The following is a 20,100-nucleotide window of genomic DNA, read 5'->3' on the forward strand; positions in this document are numbered from 1 at the left end:
CCACTTGGCTGTCTTCAGAAGGACTTTTAAATTGTCTCTGTGAATATTTCCTACAAATACTCTACAAATAAGGCTTAGAAAATTTGTACAACCTTCAGACATATTCTCAGGGACTTGTGTAGTCTAATTATTTGAAAGAAACAAAACTGGTTGTCTATGCTTGGAGAATTGTCACCAGTGTGGCAATATTTAATCATTATCTTTAATTATTTGTTTTCATTATTTCTGGGTAATGACACAGTGCACTTTAGTTTTGGTTAGCGGAATCTTGCATAACCTATTTCAAATAATGAACTGTGAACAGTGCAATAGTTTGTGTGTTTTGTTTTGTTTTGTTTTTAATTCATAACAAAGCCTTCTAAAAATCTGTATAATCTTAACGCCTGTCTAATTTGGAAATAGGCTGTGTGCTACTGCTTTTATATTATGTCCAGGCATCTAATGTCTCTGTATGGCAGAGAAGAAAAAAATACATTCCTTTTGTTGTAGCATTCTCAATGGATACTTTAACTACAAACATAACAGTTGTGGAAAAACGTTAAACTTTGTAACTTTTGTAATTCAAGTCAGGACATCTGTGGTCTGTATTCCTTTAGTTGTTTTTGTATTTTCAGATTTTGAAGAGATTTGCTGGAACAAAGAGTAGGAATATAGCAGTATAAGCTAGACTACTTTTTGAAGAGAAGTTCAGCAAAACCTGAATCTCCTTCAGATCTTGTTTTAATAACTGAGTATCGCTCTCTACAAGAAATGAAGCTGTCCAGCAAGCAAATTCCTTTCTGTTTTATGAAACTGATAATGACACATGATTCAGTGCAGTTAGGATGTGCTCTGTAATAAATTCTTCCAGTCTGGATTATAGTGAAAATTAGCAATCAGCTCTAAATTATTTAGTACACTGAAGAATGCACAGTGTCATCAGGGGGGAGGAAAAGGAAACATTTGTAAAGCGTAGGAGTTGTATAACCTTTTCTTTCCTGCTGCATCTATAATTGAATTAGAATTTCATTAAATTCACTGTGAGCAAGTGAACACCTTTACTCTTTGGAGTCATAAATTATTTGCCTGTTGTGGAGACTGCACTGAATTCTGTCATCAATGATTACTGTTGGTAGATAAAATTAAATATCGTTTGCAGGACTAGATTTTAGTTTTCCAAAAATTTTTAGAAGCCTTTTGAAGCTTTCTATTAGTTTACAGTTATCTTTTTTATTGCTTTTCTTACTCTGCGGGTTCCAACTAGCATCTGTTATTGTGTATTGTGAGACATGGTCTTGGTTTATTTCTAACAATATATTTTCATTAAAATGTTTATTATACTTTATTCGAGAGGATATGATTTTTACTCGTCTGCTGCATTCAGCCAACAAAACAGTTTGTGGTTATAGAGATGGAACTGCAGTGTTATGGATGGCTGTCAATAAGGTTGTATTCAGTTATATTCTTGACGTGGCAGCCAGGTAATATGAGGAGAGTGAGCTAGTCTTTTGTTCATGTGAGTGCAACGAGTGTGTGTTTTGGCTTTGGTAGAAGTTAGTATTACATAGAATTTTTGGTGTGAATTGAATCAGCATTGAAAAAAAATACACCAGTGAGATTTTTTGCATTGCTTAGGATTCATAAATTACTGAATCCAGATCTGCGATAATAAATTGAATGTACTTTTATTTTTCAGAGGCCCAGAAGACACGATAAATGATTGTAAAATCCTTTTTATAGAGGAAATGTACAAGATCGAAAAGCCAGGAGCTTACCCATTGACATTTGGTGATGGAGATTTCAAAAGTATGTGTTTCTTTTTTTTTTTCATTATTTGAACAGGCCTAAAAATTGAGTACTTGAATGATGCTTCTTTCAAAATAAGAACTGGAATGCAAAAGTAGTAGTAAATATTTCCATGTGCAGGAAAGCAGTAATGTAATTCTTTTTAGATTTCTGTTCTAAAAATGTATTTACTGTAAGGTGTCTTTTAAAATCTTTGTTCTATGAGTCATGAGCAGGGAAGTGGGAACGTTCCAGACAAGCTGTGTAGAATGAGTTCATAATGATAGTCAAGTTACTAAACAGTTGTTCAGATTACCAGAACTTCTATGACAATTGATATACCATTCAATCTTCTAATAAATCAATAAATGCCAAAGACAGAACTAGTCTGTGATTCTACTCTTTAACCCTGTCATTACATAAGAATTGTTTATAAATAAATGAATAAATAAAGGACTGTATGTCAAAGCTGTTAGTACAGCTGTTAGTGAAAAGAATCAGATATTTAGTATTTGAATGGTTATTTGGCCCAGCAAAACCTTCTGAAAATAACTGCCTTACTTCCTCATCCTCCCCACAACCAAAGGAAGGAGTTGGTAGCATACATAAAACACACCGTGGCATTTTGTCCAAAGTTTAAAAATACATTGTAGTTTAACTATTCACAATAGTGAATGAGACTGAGAGACTGATCTCCACCTTTACTAGTAGATGTTTCTGAATTAAAAAATGAGGTAGTTACATAATATTTTAAATACAGACTCCAGGTGTTTTTCAGAGCTTTTATGGGTAGCTTTGAATGCACAAGAACTAATCTGCTTACTGCTAATTTGCAGTCATCTGAAGAAACAATTTTTTTAGAAAACACGTTCCATTTGAAGTGATACCCTGAAAATACAAATACTAATTTCTGTAAATTAATTTTTCACAACTCTTTTCTTATTACTTGTGATTTACTTTCCTGAAATGGCTCACAAAAAAAAAAAATCGTGTTTATCTTATTAGTAAAATCAAAGGGATTTTGCAACATCTAAAAATGTGTATTTTTATAAATTATATCATGAGAAATTTTACACATATTGCTTTACGTTAACATATTTACTTAGTTTGCAAGTATAATTATTTATGAAACTTTTTAAAAGGCATAATTTTTTTTTGTTCTTCCCACACATATTCTATTTAATTAATTAATTTTGAAATGTATTTATGTGTTAAGGAAATGAATAATTTCTATATTGCTGATTATACAAAATTGGCAAAGTAGGACCATTTGAGTCCTGAGTGGGTATTTATTCGTTTTGTATTCTCTATTTCTTGTGCTGACTTTCGTTTTTATTGCTTCAAATTCAGGCTCCTTATTTTCACTTACATCGTTGCCCTATTCATTTCTGTTCATGTGATTCTGTTTTTTGTAGCAAGCTGTCTTATCATTGCTCACTTTTGCACAGTGCACATCTGTTGAGCTGTAAGCCATACGAAGTACAGTCTTTGCCTCTCAACTGTATTTCTCTAGTCCTAGTTTGTATTTAAACATTTGGAATATGTATGCATATATCTGCATGCACAACTGCTTTATATGTATGCTATGAAAAATGGTATAATCTTGTTACAACAGCAGGTGAAATTAACTGGCCTTAAATGCTCCATTAGATTGTTGTGAATACAATCAGAAAATGCACTGACTGTATTTTTGCCTATATTAAGCCCCTGTTTGTGTCTTTCCATAAGTTAGAATAACTAGTCAGCTGGATAAACAGTGCAGGAAAATTGTTTGTCTGTGGTTATATGTTACTTAGACTTTGTGTGTGTCAATTAGAAAAAATGAGTACGGAGTGTCAATGTAAGTTTAGCTTTTGCATTTAAACAGAAGGCAGTTATTTTGTAATAATTGAATGAGAGCCTAAATTCTGCAGTACAGGAAAAACATTATAGCTAAAAGCTGTTAGAAAATTAAGTAGTTACGTTCTTGTTATTAAATATCAAGTATTTCTATGTAAAAAGGAAATTAAAAGCTGGACATCAAGATACATTATTATTTCCATTAGGATTAATGAGTGAAATAAACATGGGATTAACTCTTTCTGTAAAACAAGAGACTGCAAAATAATACGTGCAACCCAAGGGTACTATGTGCTGGGGACAAACAAGCCTGTCTCGATATGACCAAGGATATTCAGTGTATTTCATTGATGAAATAAAGGCAGAAATGTAAGAAATTAAAGTCAGGTAATGAAAATGAATTTCATAGGTATACTGATGAATGTCGAAAAACTTCAGGTATCATTGAACTGAATAAATACATCAACCTCTACTTTCTTATTTATTAATCTATTTTAAGATTGTTGCTAATCTTTGACCGAGTAAATTTCATAAGCCTAGGCAACCCACGATACAAAGATACAGATAAAAAAGGTTTTTTTTTGTCTGCTATTTATCAGATGAGGCAGTGTTTCTGTAAGGAGAGCTCAGTCAGAGAGCTAGTGCTGGTAGCCTTACAGATTTGCTCATCATGTTTCCATGGTATCTCACTAGGTGTTCTATTTGTAGCTGGTAATTTTTCATTTTCAGACATTCTTTTAAGTTTTTCAACTTTTCTGTTTTTTGTCTTAAAAATTGCGGGTAGCTGTACTCCTTCCACTTGTGAAAAGCATTGCTCAAGATCACCCAGAAGGACTGTTGATATAAAACATCTAGCATTCCAGTCCCCCTTTCTGATAAGACTTTCAGTCTAGAGCTTCTTCTGTCCACAGAATTTTTATGCTGATATCTTATTCATGTTGACCACATTTTCTGTAATGTCTATTATGTTGTGAGGTCAGATTTTTCCCAAGAAGCGAATGGTATTTCCGTGAACCTTCAGTTATTCTTTTTGCTCTCTGTATGTTTAGAAAAAATGTAAAAGTATCCTGAACTCTTCTGGTAAATTAACCATTTTTCTTTCTATTCAGGAATCAGCTCTTAAAAGAAGTATTGATGGTTTATGTTATACAAGCAAGCTAACCTACAGTGAATTAATAAGCTTTCCAGCTTCTATATGCATCAACTTAAACAATAGCTCGTGGTGAAGAAAAATAAGAAATAAAGCTAAGAGAAGATGAAAGCTTGTGCTTGACCAGTGTTGCCCTGCATGAGTCAAAGAACTCTAGAGTTCGAAAATTCTAGTTTCCTATAAAGTGTGTCTGAAAGGCACAAGTCCTTTAGAATGAAAGAAATCCTGTTTTGCTAAGGATTATAGATAAATCTTCTATAAGAAAGACAATTTTTATGATTTTTCACTTGTACCCTCTCTATTTGTGTAATATTCTTAGACCTCCTTGTCAGATTTATTCCGAATGTATTTGCTTGTGCCATCATGGCCGTATTCTCTGAGGCTTGTTCCAGAGAATGAAAGTGGCAGTTTTTGTGTGACTAATGACTTGGGCTATTTTTGGCAAAGGTTATGATGTGGATAATTTTGCCTGTCCTGATCATGCTGCTCTTCTTGGCAAGTTGCCGTTTTGACTAGACGTTATCGAACAATTCAGAAGTTTCTCAGATAGCTTGCCTGAGAAAATTCATCTTAAGTGTTAGTATTCCAGCTATTTCAGTTTCTGAACTACTGTAATTCATGGTTAATTTTTTTCCGGAATTGTATACAAAAGAATATTTGCTAGCTTAGTCTTCCCTATTCCCTTTTCTGAGTTTGCATTGAGATTTTTCCAGTTAGATTACAGTAAGAGAGTGCATGTTAAAGTCCTCTTGCAAACTGAAGGCCATTATCAGTAGTTAAAATGTAAAATAACACATTTTGTTTTTTGGAAAGAAAAGTCTGTTCTTCCTACTATACAGTATTTCTGACAGTATACAGCTACTTTAAAGCTTCAGATCTGTTTAAGAGGATAAAATTACAGAATGTTGTACTAGGGCATAAGGGCCAGAAGTTCAAGTTGTAGACTTCACAAAATGGGTGAAGAAAGTTAGGTAGTAGTCCTTTATAATTTTGTATATTGTAAACTTTCAGAAAAAGATCTCTGAATTATTTCAGTTGTCTAGATTCCTACTGCAAACTTTGAACTCCCAAATAGGTTTCTAGTCTTTCTTAACTCCTGATTCAAAAGCACTTCCTTCTTTCAGATAAGCAAATATTTCCAGGCCAGTTTGGATGTACTCAATCATTGTACTGGGCTAGTTTAAGCTCAAATTCACTTTCATGGCATTTCTACATGATTTTCACAAAGAACATGTACATGAGCATGTAAGGACTTGATTATCCTTGTAGTTCCCTTCCAACTCAGGATATTCTGTCATCCTATGATTATATTTATTTATTTCTCTTTTAATGAAGATTTGCTTCAGCAGTGATCATGTTCTCTTCTGGAGTCTCGCATTTCTCTGGACTTTCCATTTGTTTCAATTTTTATTTTTTTTTTTTAATCTTGTAAATTCTCCTGTATGTATTTAGTGTTTCCTCTCTGTACTCTTTCACATCTGTTTTAAGCTACTAAATGCTTTTCTATTCTATAAAAGCATTTTTTCCATCTTTTGGAAAATCAGTGCTGATGTTTGGGATTTTTTATGTGATCTCTTGAGTCCAAATTTCCAAGCAAGCTGAAACAGAAAGTTAGTGCTTCTTTGTGTGTAAACTAAACCATTATTGTGAACAACTGATGATTTTGGAGTGCTTATGAATTTAGACGATTCTTAGTCAGTTCTTCTGTGCAATTCTAAACTTAGTTTTAAGGGGGAAACAGCTGTTCTAGATTGTAGTTTTTTATTTATTTGGTTGGTACCAATTACCTAGTTGCGGATTCTTCATGGCTATATTTAAGAATCCTCCAACTAAAGGTTGTGCAAGGTTTTGTCTGAAGGGAGACTCTGCAGATGGCATCTTGGGGGTGCTGAGGCACAATGGGCTAGTGGGGAGAGAAAGAAAGAGAAGCTCTTTGGGCATTGTCAGTGCTGCTTGTTTATACGAAGAACACATCCCTTTAGCCTGGATAGTCAAATATAAGTATCAGTGTGGAAAGAATCCATTTTGAAGAGGGTGGTTTTGGAGTGCAGAAAGAATTGTTTCCTATTGCTACAGTAATACTATTATCTAGGATACATGGCATTTGACTTTTTCTTTGTTTTTGACAGGAAAAAGTGGCCCTGAGTGCAAGCACTGTAGGGCTGATCCAGATAAGGAATGCCGGTTTTGTTCGTGTTACTTGTGTGGTGGAAAACAGGATGCTCACATGCAACTCCTGTGTGATGAATGTAATATGGCTTATCACATATACTGCCTGAACCCTCCCTTAAGCAAGATACCAGAAGATGAGGACTGGTAAATATACAAGGATGATTTACTTATCTATATTACCATTATGCACAAGGTACCTCTTTGTTATTTGCACCTCATGAGGGACAGAACTGAAAAATATTTATAATTCTGTTTTTCATCTGTTTACTTAATATAAATACGTTATGTTTTCTGTCAAGATATTTTTTTTAAAATCATTCATAAAGGATTAGTAGTAAGCTTTAATTGTCATTACTGGGTTTAAAAAACTGATACGTTAATTTTATTCGTTTTAATCATTATTATATTGCCTGACCTGTATTTATCTGCAGTGGTTGTTCCCTTTTAATGTTGTTCAAAATTCTTGAACAACTCAGTTTCCTCAACTTCCTCTTTCCCTTCATCCTCTGATAGTATTACTAGCCCTGTGCTGTGATGTTTGTCTGTCTTCTGATTGCCTCTACCCCATTCCTTTCTTCCACTGTAGGAATTCCACCAGTTTGTCATTCTCCATTTCTACTCTCCCTGGCTCAGTCAGCAGGAAAACTAAGCTAACTCACGTTGTTAAATCAAGATATTTGTATTTTGAAGTTAGTCTGCACAGAGCCAGAAGCAGCCCATTAAGTTATCTTGGGCTGTGCCATTTTTTTGTCTTTACTAGCTATCTGCATTTTATACTATTCATATTTTTAACCTGTCTGTGGTTTAAATGAGGTGCTAATCCTTTATAAATGACTATTAAATAGAAATTCATTCTAATAAAGTTTTCCATTATGTAGACATCATTAAATGCCCAAGGTGTCAACAGATGACATTTTATGGAATGTTTTCGGGCCTTGTGATTAATCTTTGAGGAACCGTACACTTCACCTAAAAATTCCATTAAGTGGTGTGGAAGTTTCAACGTTCTCTGGAAATAAATCTCAGTTTATTACACTGTAGTGGATGCCACGTTCAAAGTAGGTTTGTGTACTGGTGTCTAATGCTGTGCCTGTTTTCTATGGTGCTGCATTTTTAAGGAGCTACTTCAGTGTTGATGCTGATGTGCGATTAAGCAATTGAGAGCACTAAAACTGATAGGTGTGTGTCAGTGTGTACATTTGGCCTCACAGATATTACCGTATCTTTTTCCTATGGAATTGCTTCATTGAGAAGAATTGTATTCACTGTTTCTTGGAAGAATTGCTAGCTTGAAACAGTATCTAAAAATATTTTCAATGCCTGCTGGAAATAGGTATGGGTTGTTGGAACATAAAACAGCATTTATTTCAGTGTTGCCTGTGTTCTTTCCACTTCTTCTCAATGACAGTATGCTTATGCAGCAGTGTTTATTATGCAGCATATTAATCCTAAGTATTTCCAAGATCAGGGCAGATTGCTCTTCTGTACATGACGTATCCTTACTTCCTACTAATTGCCAGCATTAATGAATTGATATCATGTACTGGAGACTGTTCTCAACGCAAGTGGTTTCTTTTTGTTATTTATTTACTGCAGTCCTTGAACACTATTCTTATCTAATAGTGCTCAACTTTTGGGCATACTAGCCGAGAAGTTCCTATTTGATTTCATTCATAATGTTTGGTCCATGCATTCTTCTGCTCTTATCCAATACTATAGCAATATTTAGTCATTATAAAGTTTCTGATTTAAAAAATATATATATATGCTTCAAATATATATGACCCCCCCTCCCACAAAACCCCCAAATCATTCATTTTACTCTGAGAGCAATTTATTCTCACCAGTTTCTCCTGCATCTTCAAATGAACAGTGCGTTTACTAATTGGTTTACTAGTCCTGAAATATCACCAGCCACTGGTGTCTCTTTCTAGAGTGCTAAGATTCTCTTGGCCAGCTGAGTGCCAAATGATTGTTATGATTAGTTATTACTGCTCTGACATTCACTGGCATCCATTCTTTTCAGGAGCTTCTTAGGAGATGTTCTTAGGAGTTACTCTATGTTTTTTTTGTTTTCTAACAATGTGAACCTTAAGATTTATTTAAGTAACTAAATCACCAAATCTGGGAATTAAATCATTGGATGGGAGTGGTGCTGTTATGAAGATGTTGTCTCTTTTATTGTTAATTTTGAGATACTTAGTGATACCAGGCCTCTGCAGTCTTAATGATTGGTTCAGTAGAAGCTGTGCAGTTACTCTTCGCAAAACAGTGTCTCCTATCAAAGAGGATGTCTGTGTCCTCACAACTTCTTGGAATCATAGAATGGCTTGGGTTGGAAGGGACTTTAAAGATTGTCTAGTATTCTGTCACACTAGCAAAGGGTGATGGCTTGTCATTCTTAAGTTCGTGCTTAGTCTAGTTTACTTTAGAAGGCAAACTACCTGTTTCATTCTCTGAAGATTATAGGGCTCTTCTTCAGAGAATAGGCTATCAATTTAGCACTGATGCCACACTATTTAATATTCCATACAAACCTCAATTTAAAAAGTGTGAAGGTATTATGGTTGCCCTGTCATGAAGCAGAGAGTGTCATTGTTAACCTTGTGAACTTATATTAATGACACAGAGTTGTTTGAGTTGGAAGGGACTCATGAAGGTCATCTAGTCTATCTCCCTGCAGTGAACAGTGACACCTACAGGTAGATCAGGTTGCTCTGAGACCCAAATAGCCTAACTTTGAGTGTCTCCATAAGCAGGGCATCCACCACCTCTTTGGGTACCTTGCTTCACAACCCTAATCTAGTAAATTAGTAAAAAAAAATCTGCTTATGTCCAGTTTAAATCTTCTGTCTTTTAGTTTGAAACAATTTCCCTTTGTCCTGTCACAACAGACTCTGCTAAAGAGTCTTTCCCTTCTTTCTTACAGCTCCCCTTTAGATACTGAACTGCGATTATCAGGTTTCCACAGAGCCTTCTCTCTTCCAGGCAGAACAAGCCCCAGCTCTCTCAGCCTGTCTCCGCAGGGGAGATGTCCCTTCTTTGAAGGTGGCACTGCATGCTTTTTTTCAAACAACTATAATATCATTCAGAGCTTTAGCGATAGAGAAATTCAGCATCTTGTATTATTTTTCTTTCTTTTTATCAGTGTAGTTTCAATATCTAAATGGTTCAACACTTTTAATAGTGAAGGCTGTTCCTGTGGATGTTGATCATTAATTCTCCTGCTCATAATCAAATGCAGAAGTTCATTAATAAATTCAAAACAATGGTAGCAGTAGTAATAGTAGCTGTAATGACAGTCGTAGTGGTAGTCATCTAAACTAGGTTATCAATGCTTTTAAAGTCAGGTTTCTTCTCTAAGGCATATGTGCCAAACTTAACTTATAGCAGCTGGAAACATGGACAGTCGCCTTTGCATTGGCATTCTTGGAATGGGATGAAAAGGTTATTAGAAACAGTAACAGAACCAGAGCACTGCTTTTCTCTCTCTGCTGAAGTCACTACATACTGCTATCTCCTTCCTTCCTACCAGGTTGGCTTTGTTTTAGTTGGAATAAGTTTCAGTGCTATATTTCAAGTGCCTTAGGCATTGTGGGGTAGGATTGAGCGTGTGTGCGTTTGTGTATCCGTGTGTGTGTCTGTCTACACATTTCAGAGTTTCTTGGCTTTATTTCACATTTAGCTGCCTATAATGAAATGTATGGCAGTAGAAGCAGAAAATAAGGGTAGAGTGGGTAGGAAATACAAACAAACCATAACCACTGGTCAGCAGCACAGTCTAATTGTGCCTATCTTCTTTACATGGCCTGAACAAGAGGGGACAGAATGAAGAGAGAATACAGGAAACATGGGACATCTCACACATCATGTGAGAAAGAATAGAGAAATTATTGCCTTTAACACTCTACCTTCAGAAATACTGAAACGCCCTATTTTAAATTTGACAGTGTTTGTTCATGTTGGGTTCTCTTTTTTCTGCAGGCTTTAGCTGCTTGAGAGTGGTATATATTTGCTAGCTTGAAATATTCAGTCAAGATAAACCGATTGACACTATTTTGGCTACAGGAAATGTATTGCCATTATTATGAAGTAATTGAGAATTTACTAAAACCGTTTTTTTAGGTATTGTCCTTCCTGCAAAAATGATTCTAATGAAGTTGTAAAGGCTGGAGAAAAGCTCAAACAGAGTAAAAAGAAAGCAAAGATGCCATCTGCCAGTACTGAAAGCCAGAGAGACTGGGGCAAGGTAGAGTGTATTTTAGAAATAGCTATTACTCTAATTGTTCATGTATGTGCTACATCTGTAATTGTATATGCACTACACAAAATTCAGTACTGGATTGCACAGACGATAAGACAATGTTGAATCCTGCCCACTGTCTATTGACAGCTGAAGAGGTGGAAGAATTATTGAGTTGACTAGAGGTAAAAGCAAAAAGAACAACGACTCCCAATCCCCCCAAAAAACTGTAAGAACACATTACTTAAAACATTCCTTTTAACAATTCTTAATGCATTTTAATGTATGTCTTTACTGATTAGATTTCCTGACATCTGCCTCTCATTTTGCAACTAAGCTTCAATACTATAGTCCTAATTCATTCTGTTGGATGTATTTTTAGGGCATGGCCTGTGTTGGTCGCACTAAGGAATGCACTATTGTTCCTTCAAATCATTATGGGCCCATACCTGGTGTTCCTGTTGGGACAACTTGGAAGTTCAGAGTTCAGGTATGTTGTTTCAGTGTTATCTGTAGCTGAATTAAGAATAATAATATGTGAGTTTGACCTTAACAGAAGTTTAAATTGATAGCCAGGACAAAGTAAAGCAAATATATTACAATACTGGAAGTGATGACAGTTGTAGTGTAGTAGAAGTGTACTGATTTTACAATACAGCTAACAAGTAGTCTTTCAAAATATCTGAATCCTGTTTTAATTAGGATAGATAAATTTTACCTGTTAAAACTCAAAGTAGGACATTAGTGAACTGTTATCCCATTTGGAGATTTAGGCTGTGGATTTCAAAAATAGTAGATTATATAACTGTAAATAGACTCTGATTTGTGGTTTTTTTGTTGTTGTTCAGACGTAACTATGTTCAACTCTTCATTTAAGTGGGTGAACGTCTTAAACCAACATAAGTCCATACTGCTAGATAATGATCTGATCAATCACAATTTGCTACTTCTTATGTACTTGTTTTCTGTTGCAAGTATTTATTAGGGTTTATGGTAAACTAGATGGGTAAAAAATCTGACTGAAAAATAATGTCACCTGGGCTGAAAGGGCAGTTAATTTTCCCAGTCCATTTCACATGCTGGTTATAGAACTACTGTGGCAATACACAGAGACTGAATGTTTATCAGTATGGTGATAGGCACTTCATTTGTATACATACAAATAAATATAAATACATACATGTATATGTGTGTTCTTTATATGAAAAAGGGGTGGAAGAATCAACTTTTTTTTTTTTGCCATTGCTGGTTTTTGTGGTTTTGAGATGTCCTACAGTAACTACAGACTTTACTGTGGTCTTATCTGCTATCTCCAGTTTTTAATTTATTTTTGATTTTTCACTGATTTGGTCAGGAAATGGATAGTTCTTCATTTTCAAAATCAGTTAATTCTTTGTCTCTTGCATGTGTTGTAGATGGTAACTGAGTGTTTTCCATATTGTCTGGAAGAATAGTGAGGTGGGTTTTTTTCTGTATATAAGGAGGAGCATGACAAGCTTCTCCTGATTTGTTTTTTAAATCTTTCATCACCTGCTTTCTTATGAGAAGAAGAGAAATGTTTTTGTTAGAAGAAAACACTTAACAGAGTGTTTTTCCAGTTGAGGTGTCTTCATACTGTCTGAAGAATTCAGGATTTGGGAGATTGTGCAAGTTTTAAGGCTGATAAGGTTTGCAGCGCGTATTTTCATGGCAACAGTTTTTAGTTTCTTTTCTTTATAGAAACCAGAATGATGAAATTGAAAACTAATCTAATTGATTCTTTCTCACCTTAATGTGAATGCTACCATTAATACAAAGATTGTTATTAATTAGTCTTGTACTGTAAAATTATTCTGCTCATTATCCCAGTGATTTTAACAGACAAGTAATTGATTAAGAAGTAAATGCCATTATGCCATTTTCATTCTTTGGGATATTTTGTTGACCTCTCTGTGTTTTCAGTTTTTCTTTGTTGTATTTTTTTTTGTTGTTTTGTTTGTGAAAGGAATTAAAGTAGTTATATTTTTACTAGTTTCTAGATTAAGCATGGTTTCATAAATAAGGGAGGTTTCTAAAATCAGATAACAAGAAGCTTCTGAAGTCCACTATGCAAACTGAAAATCTCAAAACCAAGTTTTTTCACTGCTTGAGCAGTAACTAAAGCTTTGAGTTCATATTTCTGTTAGAAGTTCCACTGATGACACAAAAGTTGATCATTTTCAGATTCTAGTGCTAGTTGGAAAAAGGAACAGAATTAGATAACTGCTTTTGCCAGAAACTGGAGCAAAGTAAGATGATTTTGTGTATCTATGTGGTTGTAACAGAGAGCAGAGAGCAATTATCACTTTTACATAATCATTTAATTTTTGTACAAACTAAACCATTCTACTTACTCTAAAAAATAAAGGATTTAAATGTTTTCTACATAGGCATTTAAATTGCACTTGCATATTTCTCATGACCTGTATTTTTTATGAGAAATAGGTTTGTCTCAGCAGATCCATGAGATTTTAGAGTCTGTAGTTTCTTTATTTTTTTTATTTGCTTCGTTTTTCATGACACAAACTCTCTTTTCCCTAGAGGGAAAAAAAAAAAAGTATTGCCTCTGGAGAGAGCATCTGAAGAGCATCTTTGGCATGAATTACTTACCAGAACTTATCTTTGGGGTGAATCATCTAACAGAAACCCAGATTTAATTTAATAAATCCCGGAAATGAAAGAAGGGAGGGAGGAACAAATGAAAGGATGTTTGATACAGCAGGAAGGAGGATCGCGATAGTGAGGCCTTTTTAATCAGCATGCACATAAATATTCTGGAAAAATTATCAAATAACTGATAAAGTTAGATGAGAGTTCTAAGTTGTTGTGCGTAGTAAGCATGGGATGGGGAACAGTTTTAACTTCATATGAATTGTGTTGGGCTTCCAGCTACTGTCATCATTATTATTTAGGAGAAAAATCTTTTAATAGCTAGTTTTGAAAATATGCCATCTTAATGCTCAGTAGTGATGATTTAAAAAAAAAAAAAAAAAGTAAATCAAGAGTTAAAATATGATGAAAGGAAGGACTAGGAAAACAGCAGATACTATCAGCAGCAGCAGTCAGAACTATTATGGAATTGAATGATTTAAAATCAGCTAAAAGACTTCTCATGTGTGAAGTTAGCTAAAATGATGCAGTGGAGGATGAAGTTTGTGAAATGAAGTTTGTACAGTATGAAAGACATAATTATGGAACAATATACATACATCTGTAATACAGAAGAGGGGTCATCAGAGCAAAAAAGATCAGGTGCCTGACTCAAATGAAACAAGCTAGTTGAAGTTCATAAAACAAGCAGTACTCTTCTCTCTTAGGTACTATGATTCGAGAATTTTTAAGTAGTTTAGGAAGCCAGAGCCACAGACAGCTAGATGCTGAGAAATTGTACAAGGAAGTATCATTCATTGTATCCGTGCATATTTTTCATACTGTGCACAGCTGCCTTCTCTTATCTGTTGTTAGAAACAGTATTTTTTGCCATCTGGACATTTTATCTGATCTGTTGTAGTATGATAAATGTGCAAGACTGCACCAAAAGAATGTAAACTCTTAAAGAAGTTGCTTAAGTATATTGAATGGATAAAAGGTTATAGGATTGAGAGGGATGGAATCAGAAACAGATGAAACCTAGATTTGAAGGAGTATGGGCAGATATGAAGGAGGATCGTAATTGCTTTTCTGCTGTGTGTCTTATTTCTATTAATTGTAAATTTGCATAATATACTGAGAAAACATGTAATTTAACATGCTGTCCCCTTCTTAATTCACAGAGAGTTTTTAAAATGTAATTTGAAAGTAGCAAAGATATGGTTAGTACATGAATTTCTGTGGGAAGTGTATCCCAGCAGGCTTTACTGATGTTGAAGGTTTATGTTACAACAGCAGCTCTCAGGTGGTCTGGTTGCAGGTTAGTTGCATATTCATAACCTGAGATTAATCCTGGTTGGATATGAGCTATACTTTATAGCAGTGACTTCTTCTCTTTCATTAGGCTGTGTGATAGTATTCCTTGAGTTGGTCACAAATTACTAGGTAGCATATTACTTCAGTGGTACCTGACGCAGTGATCTTTACATAGGTCACTGTGACTTTCCGTAATAAACAGATACGTAATGTTACCAAACTGGCAGATCTCCATTTTCACTGAATTTTTCTAGATGACTCTGCAAATGGACTGTAATAGTAAGTCCAATCTTAAATACTGCTTACGGAAAGAATAATGGAAGATTTTCCCAGAGAAGAAAGTATGTATTTTCAGCTTCCAGTGTCACTACTGCTGTACGTTGTCCTTCCGTTTTTTAGGTGACCTTACTTTTGGCTTTTCTTCACTAAAAACAAATGAAATTATCACCTTTAATGGCAGTTTTACATTAACTGTTTACACCTATACAATTTTTTAAGCTGAAAGATCGTTGTTAAAATGACTGTAGATGACTGATTAGTTGGATAAAAATGTTAGAAACTGCTTTTTTCTGTTACCAGGTGAGCGAAGCAGGTGTTCACAGACCACATGTGGGTGGAATTCATGGACGCAGTAATGATGGAGCCTATTCACTTGTATTAGCTGGAGGATTTGAAGATGAAGTGGTATGTTGTTTATTAAGGAATTGATTTTGCTGTCTAATAATACACTAATGTTTGCAAAGATAGAGGATTATGAGCCTTCCTGCTTGTACAAACATGACTGTGAGAAGAATAACCTCTGGTAACAAATCAGAAGTTCTCAGTGTTTTGAGGAGAAATACACATATTTATGGGGGAATGCTTATGTGTATGCTTAAGCATAAAAGTCAAGCCAAATTTTACGTCACATTTCAGTAATTTACGTTAAATTTCAGTATGCTTTCAGGGTCTGAATTTGGCATTATTCAAAAATTTTAATTAAGTGCAAGTTCTACATTTTATATAGACGTATTACATTTTTTATTGGTTTTAAGTAAGATAGATGCCTCATTCTTTGGATTTGTTTACATAATGTGTTTATTTTAATGAAGCAAGAATGAAAAGTTTCAATGAAAGATTCAATGAAGTTTTGAGGGCTCTTGACTCCTACTGGTAGATGCTTTCAGAACTTCTTGGGAAAGTCTCAGTAACTGTTATTACCATCCCTAAAGTTGCTGAAAATTTTTCTACTTTGGTGTTACCATCTAAATAGAGCAACAAAAACAATTGTGTTGCTAAACAAAACAGTAACCGTGTCCAATTTTCTTCTCATTACATTGACAAACACTTCTTTAAGAATAGATTGCCATTCTCTGCAATCAAATGATGTTTATAAAGCTACATCCCTTCCTGCAGATCTCTTCCACAGGTGGGATTTTGAATCATGCATCAGGGGAGGAATAAAGCAGTAAGCAACCTGTTGTTTTGACAGCCTGTGAAACTGGTAGTCACCAAGAGAAAGGCTCTGGAGAAAGAAATAAGCAGCTTAAATAGCATCGGAGTGTAATGTATTTTTGGCAACAGCACCTACCTTCTGATGCTGCTGCAAGATGTTGTCTCTGAAGATGTCTTTTTGTTGAGCCAGTCATTGGAGGAGGCACTTCGTGTTGGGGTATTTAAATATTTCTTTTGAGTCAACCCCAACCCAAGCTCTAGGACCTTACCTGGTGAATCCTAAGAATATGCTCAGTAACTGTAGCTGCATTGTTGGTATGCTGAAGATACTTATTTACTTCGAGTTGTGTGTGTTTTTTGTTTTGGTGTTGATACTGATGTTCTCTTATATCTGCAGCTATAATTATTCAGTTAGTACTGTTTAATAGACTTACTTGGATCTTTTGCATGCCTTTTCCAGTTCAACAAAGTGGTATTATGTTAATATGGATTTTGTGGACATTTAGGCTTAGCCTTGGTGACATACTTGTTTTTCAAAAAGAATAGTTGGGGAGAAATATTACAAGTAATACCTAAAAGTGCATATGAATGTCAGGGTTGTTTTTTTTTTTAAGCAGTTTTCTGAACAAAGGTGCAAGGGAAATAATTTTTATTCCCAGGTGCATTTCTCCTCAGGTTTTTCTTTCATATCCCAAATTCTGATTTTCAGTTTACTTCCATTTCACCTGTCTCTTGCGAAAAGGTTGAAGTGAAACTCCTACATGAATATCCAGAGAAAAATAAGACTATAAGTACCTTCTTTCCTCCTTTGAAAATTTTAAATGAAAATTTTGATAAAATCTTACTTCTAGCTGCTTTATTGTATGTAATGAACAAAAGAGTGGCAGCTCTTATATGAATTGCAACAATGTGACATAGTTAACTTGTGTGTAAATTTTTACAAGACTGAGAAATAAATGCACTTTGAAAAATTGTTTTATTGTAGAGTTATAACCTTATTTATTTATGTACTATTTACACAGTCTGCTAATGTGCCATCTTAATTCTCTTCTTGAGGCTTTAAATTAATTATTGTATGTAAAGACCATCATGACTAACAGAATCTAGAAATATGAGTGGTATAGAGCTTTATTATTTATTTATAGTAAGCCTTACCTGGATCTCTTGAATTCAGTGTGAACTCTCCTGAAAGAGAGAAATTGAGTCCTAAACAATTTTTTTTGTATTATCTTTCCTTGCTATGTTACCAAGGAAACAGTTTCTTGCAGATTTTCTCTCTATTTTACACCACTGAGAATCCAACATAAGTTCATCACAGCCTTTACACTGAGAGTCTATCTGTCGACTGGATTGAATAAAGAGCTGAAAACCTCATGTCTGATACCACGAAACCTGCTGTTTTCAAATGCTGCCTTGTTTTTGAGGTTTCAGGGCCGAACTAGTTTGGTACCCTTGTAACTCAGATGTAACGTGAGATAATTCAAGTATCTCGTTATACAATAGACACCAAATATATTTCTTCTCACTCTCAATTATTATTCACCCACTCTTGCTACCTCTGATACTAAAGGTGTTCTTGACATATTCTGTTGGACAATAGCTTCACCACTCACTTATTACTGGCATTTCAAATTTGCACAACAGCTCGTATTCTGTGACAGTCTTCTGTCCACCTCTTCTGTTATTCCATATTGCTAGTTACCACTCCATACAAGGTGTTAATGCTAAAAAATACATTTCTGGTATCATTTTCTGAATTTCATTGTCCTATATGTACCTACATTATATCCAGAATTATTTTCACATTCTGATAAGCCTTAGTTTGTTGCAGAGAACCTTTCAGTCAGTTTTGACTATTAAAGCTATGTCTGTCGTACTAATCTTATGTATCTATTTGTCTACTTCTTTTCTGATTGGGTGTAGAACCTTTGTTAGTTCTGCTCCTATCCATGTTTTTCCAAAGTTCATTTGATTGCTTCTAAAACACTGAAGAATATTTAAAAACATTGAAAAATAATTTTGAAATTAGTGTTTTCTGTAAGAATACCTTAGGTAAAGGACAGAGACCTTTTTTCCAAAGAATTCTATGAGAAGAGAACTACAGACAGCATATTTCTTTTTTTTAAAAAAAAAAAGGATGTTTAACTAAACAATGGCAATGTTAATTTCCATTTTTTAATCTAGTTTTACATTGTGTCACATGAGTTCTGATCATGAATGACTAATTTGCTGAGATTCTTTCTTGCTCTATTCATGTATTTTCAAGGAAATGTTAGTTATATTAGTATCATCAGTCTATTCCCTTCATAAAATTTTGAAGGATCAGTATAACTCTACCAGTCTTAGTTTTTCCATTTTGTCAAGCCACAAGTTTCCCGCAGGACTTCATTTTGCATGAAAACTAATATGAAGTTAATTCTTACGATGATAATCATTTATAATATTATTATGATGATAATCATTTATTTGAATGTAAGAAATAAAATAAGAATGAAAATAACATTCAAATTCTGTATGTAGAAACAAACCTTGGCCAATATGTCAATTTGGTTTCCTCAACGTTGCAAAAATAACTTATTCAGTTCTTAGAATGGGCATATTCATTAAACAAATCAGTCTCTGTTCTTGTTATTATCAGCACAATCGTCTTTGTGTAATGTGCACATTTCTTTTGCCATTATTTATTTAGCAATCATTGACAAAAGACCAAACAACTCAATTCTGTGATATCTTTTTAAATGCAATTTATTTAATGTCCTTGCTTAATAAATGCCTCTTGTCTTTTTAGTCTTTCATTCTTTTGAAGTTGTTTCATACATTTTCCTTGTGCAACACAATTCTAGTTGTGTTTTGTTTGCTTGTTTTTTGTTTGTTTTTGCAGATTCATTTTGGAGATAAGCAGGCTGTTTTAGGAGAGGGTAAACTAGAGTTTATACAATATTTTTGTTAGGTTTAGGGAGGTGTTTTTTTTTTCAACTTGGTGATAGCACATGCTTTTTTTTGCATCTGTATGAATCTTTGGAATGAGATGCTTCAACTGAATTTCTTTTGGGTTTTCCCTACACAGATTAGGTAATTTCTATAATTAATTTATGGCACTGTACAACCAACATTTCTATTCCCAATTTTCCTTTGTTCTGCTGTTGTCAGCCATGAAATATCTGTAACAGTCTAGCAATGGATTCATAATGTCAGGATTTTAATACTGTTAAGAAATTGACTGAGTTGTTCAAAAAGTTACTGTAAAAATTCATGGAAACATTACTTTCCTACGAAGTATTTACTTTATACTATTGATTCATGCTTTGCACAAAATTTGTGTCTCCATGAAATATCATTTTAAATAATTTATCTTTCTAGAAATTCTTGAATTTTCTCAGGGTGGACTGACTTTCTGTTTTGAAAGAAGTGAATAACTTGATTTTGATCATTCTTTTTGTATGTGGCAGAAGATGGCAGAAGAGAGGTTGATCAATTTATCTTGAATTTAAAGAAAATTCCCTATAGGAATTCTACTACATAACTGCCTCAGCTTAAAATGTGAATCTGAATCATTTTAACCTCTTACTAGTTC

The 20,100-nt window shown here is 34.3% G+C and overlaps 1 protein-coding gene across 3 annotated transcripts in view; it reads left to right on the forward strand.

Moving 5' to 3' along the window:
- The window catches only part of UHRF2 (ubiquitin like with PHD and ring finger domains 2), a 74,416-nt gene that overhangs the window by 45,306 nt on the left and 9,010 nt on the right, over nucleotides 1-20,100 (forward strand). For all 3 annotated transcript variants that reach the window (XM_042877417.1, XM_042877418.1, XM_042877420.1), the window contains exons 5-9: nucleotides 1,676-1,785; nucleotides 6,883-7,069; nucleotides 11,051-11,174; nucleotides 11,551-11,658; nucleotides 15,672-15,776. In XM_042877417.1, coding sequence (XP_042733351.1) covers nucleotides 1,676-1,785; nucleotides 6,883-7,069; nucleotides 11,051-11,174; nucleotides 11,551-11,658; nucleotides 15,672-15,776 — 634 coding nt within the window. The remainder of the gene's footprint in view (nucleotides 1-1,675; nucleotides 1,786-6,882; nucleotides 7,070-11,050; nucleotides 11,175-11,550; nucleotides 11,659-15,671; nucleotides 15,777-20,100) is intronic.

The sequence above is a fragment of the Lagopus leucura genome, unplaced genomic scaffold, assembly GCF_019238085.1.
Source record: "Lagopus leucura isolate 7727_CA_CO unplaced genomic scaffold, USGS_WTPT01 Super-Scaffold_100018, whole genome shotgun sequence".
NCBI lineage: Eukaryota > Metazoa > Chordata > Aves > Galliformes > Phasianidae > Lagopus > Lagopus leucura.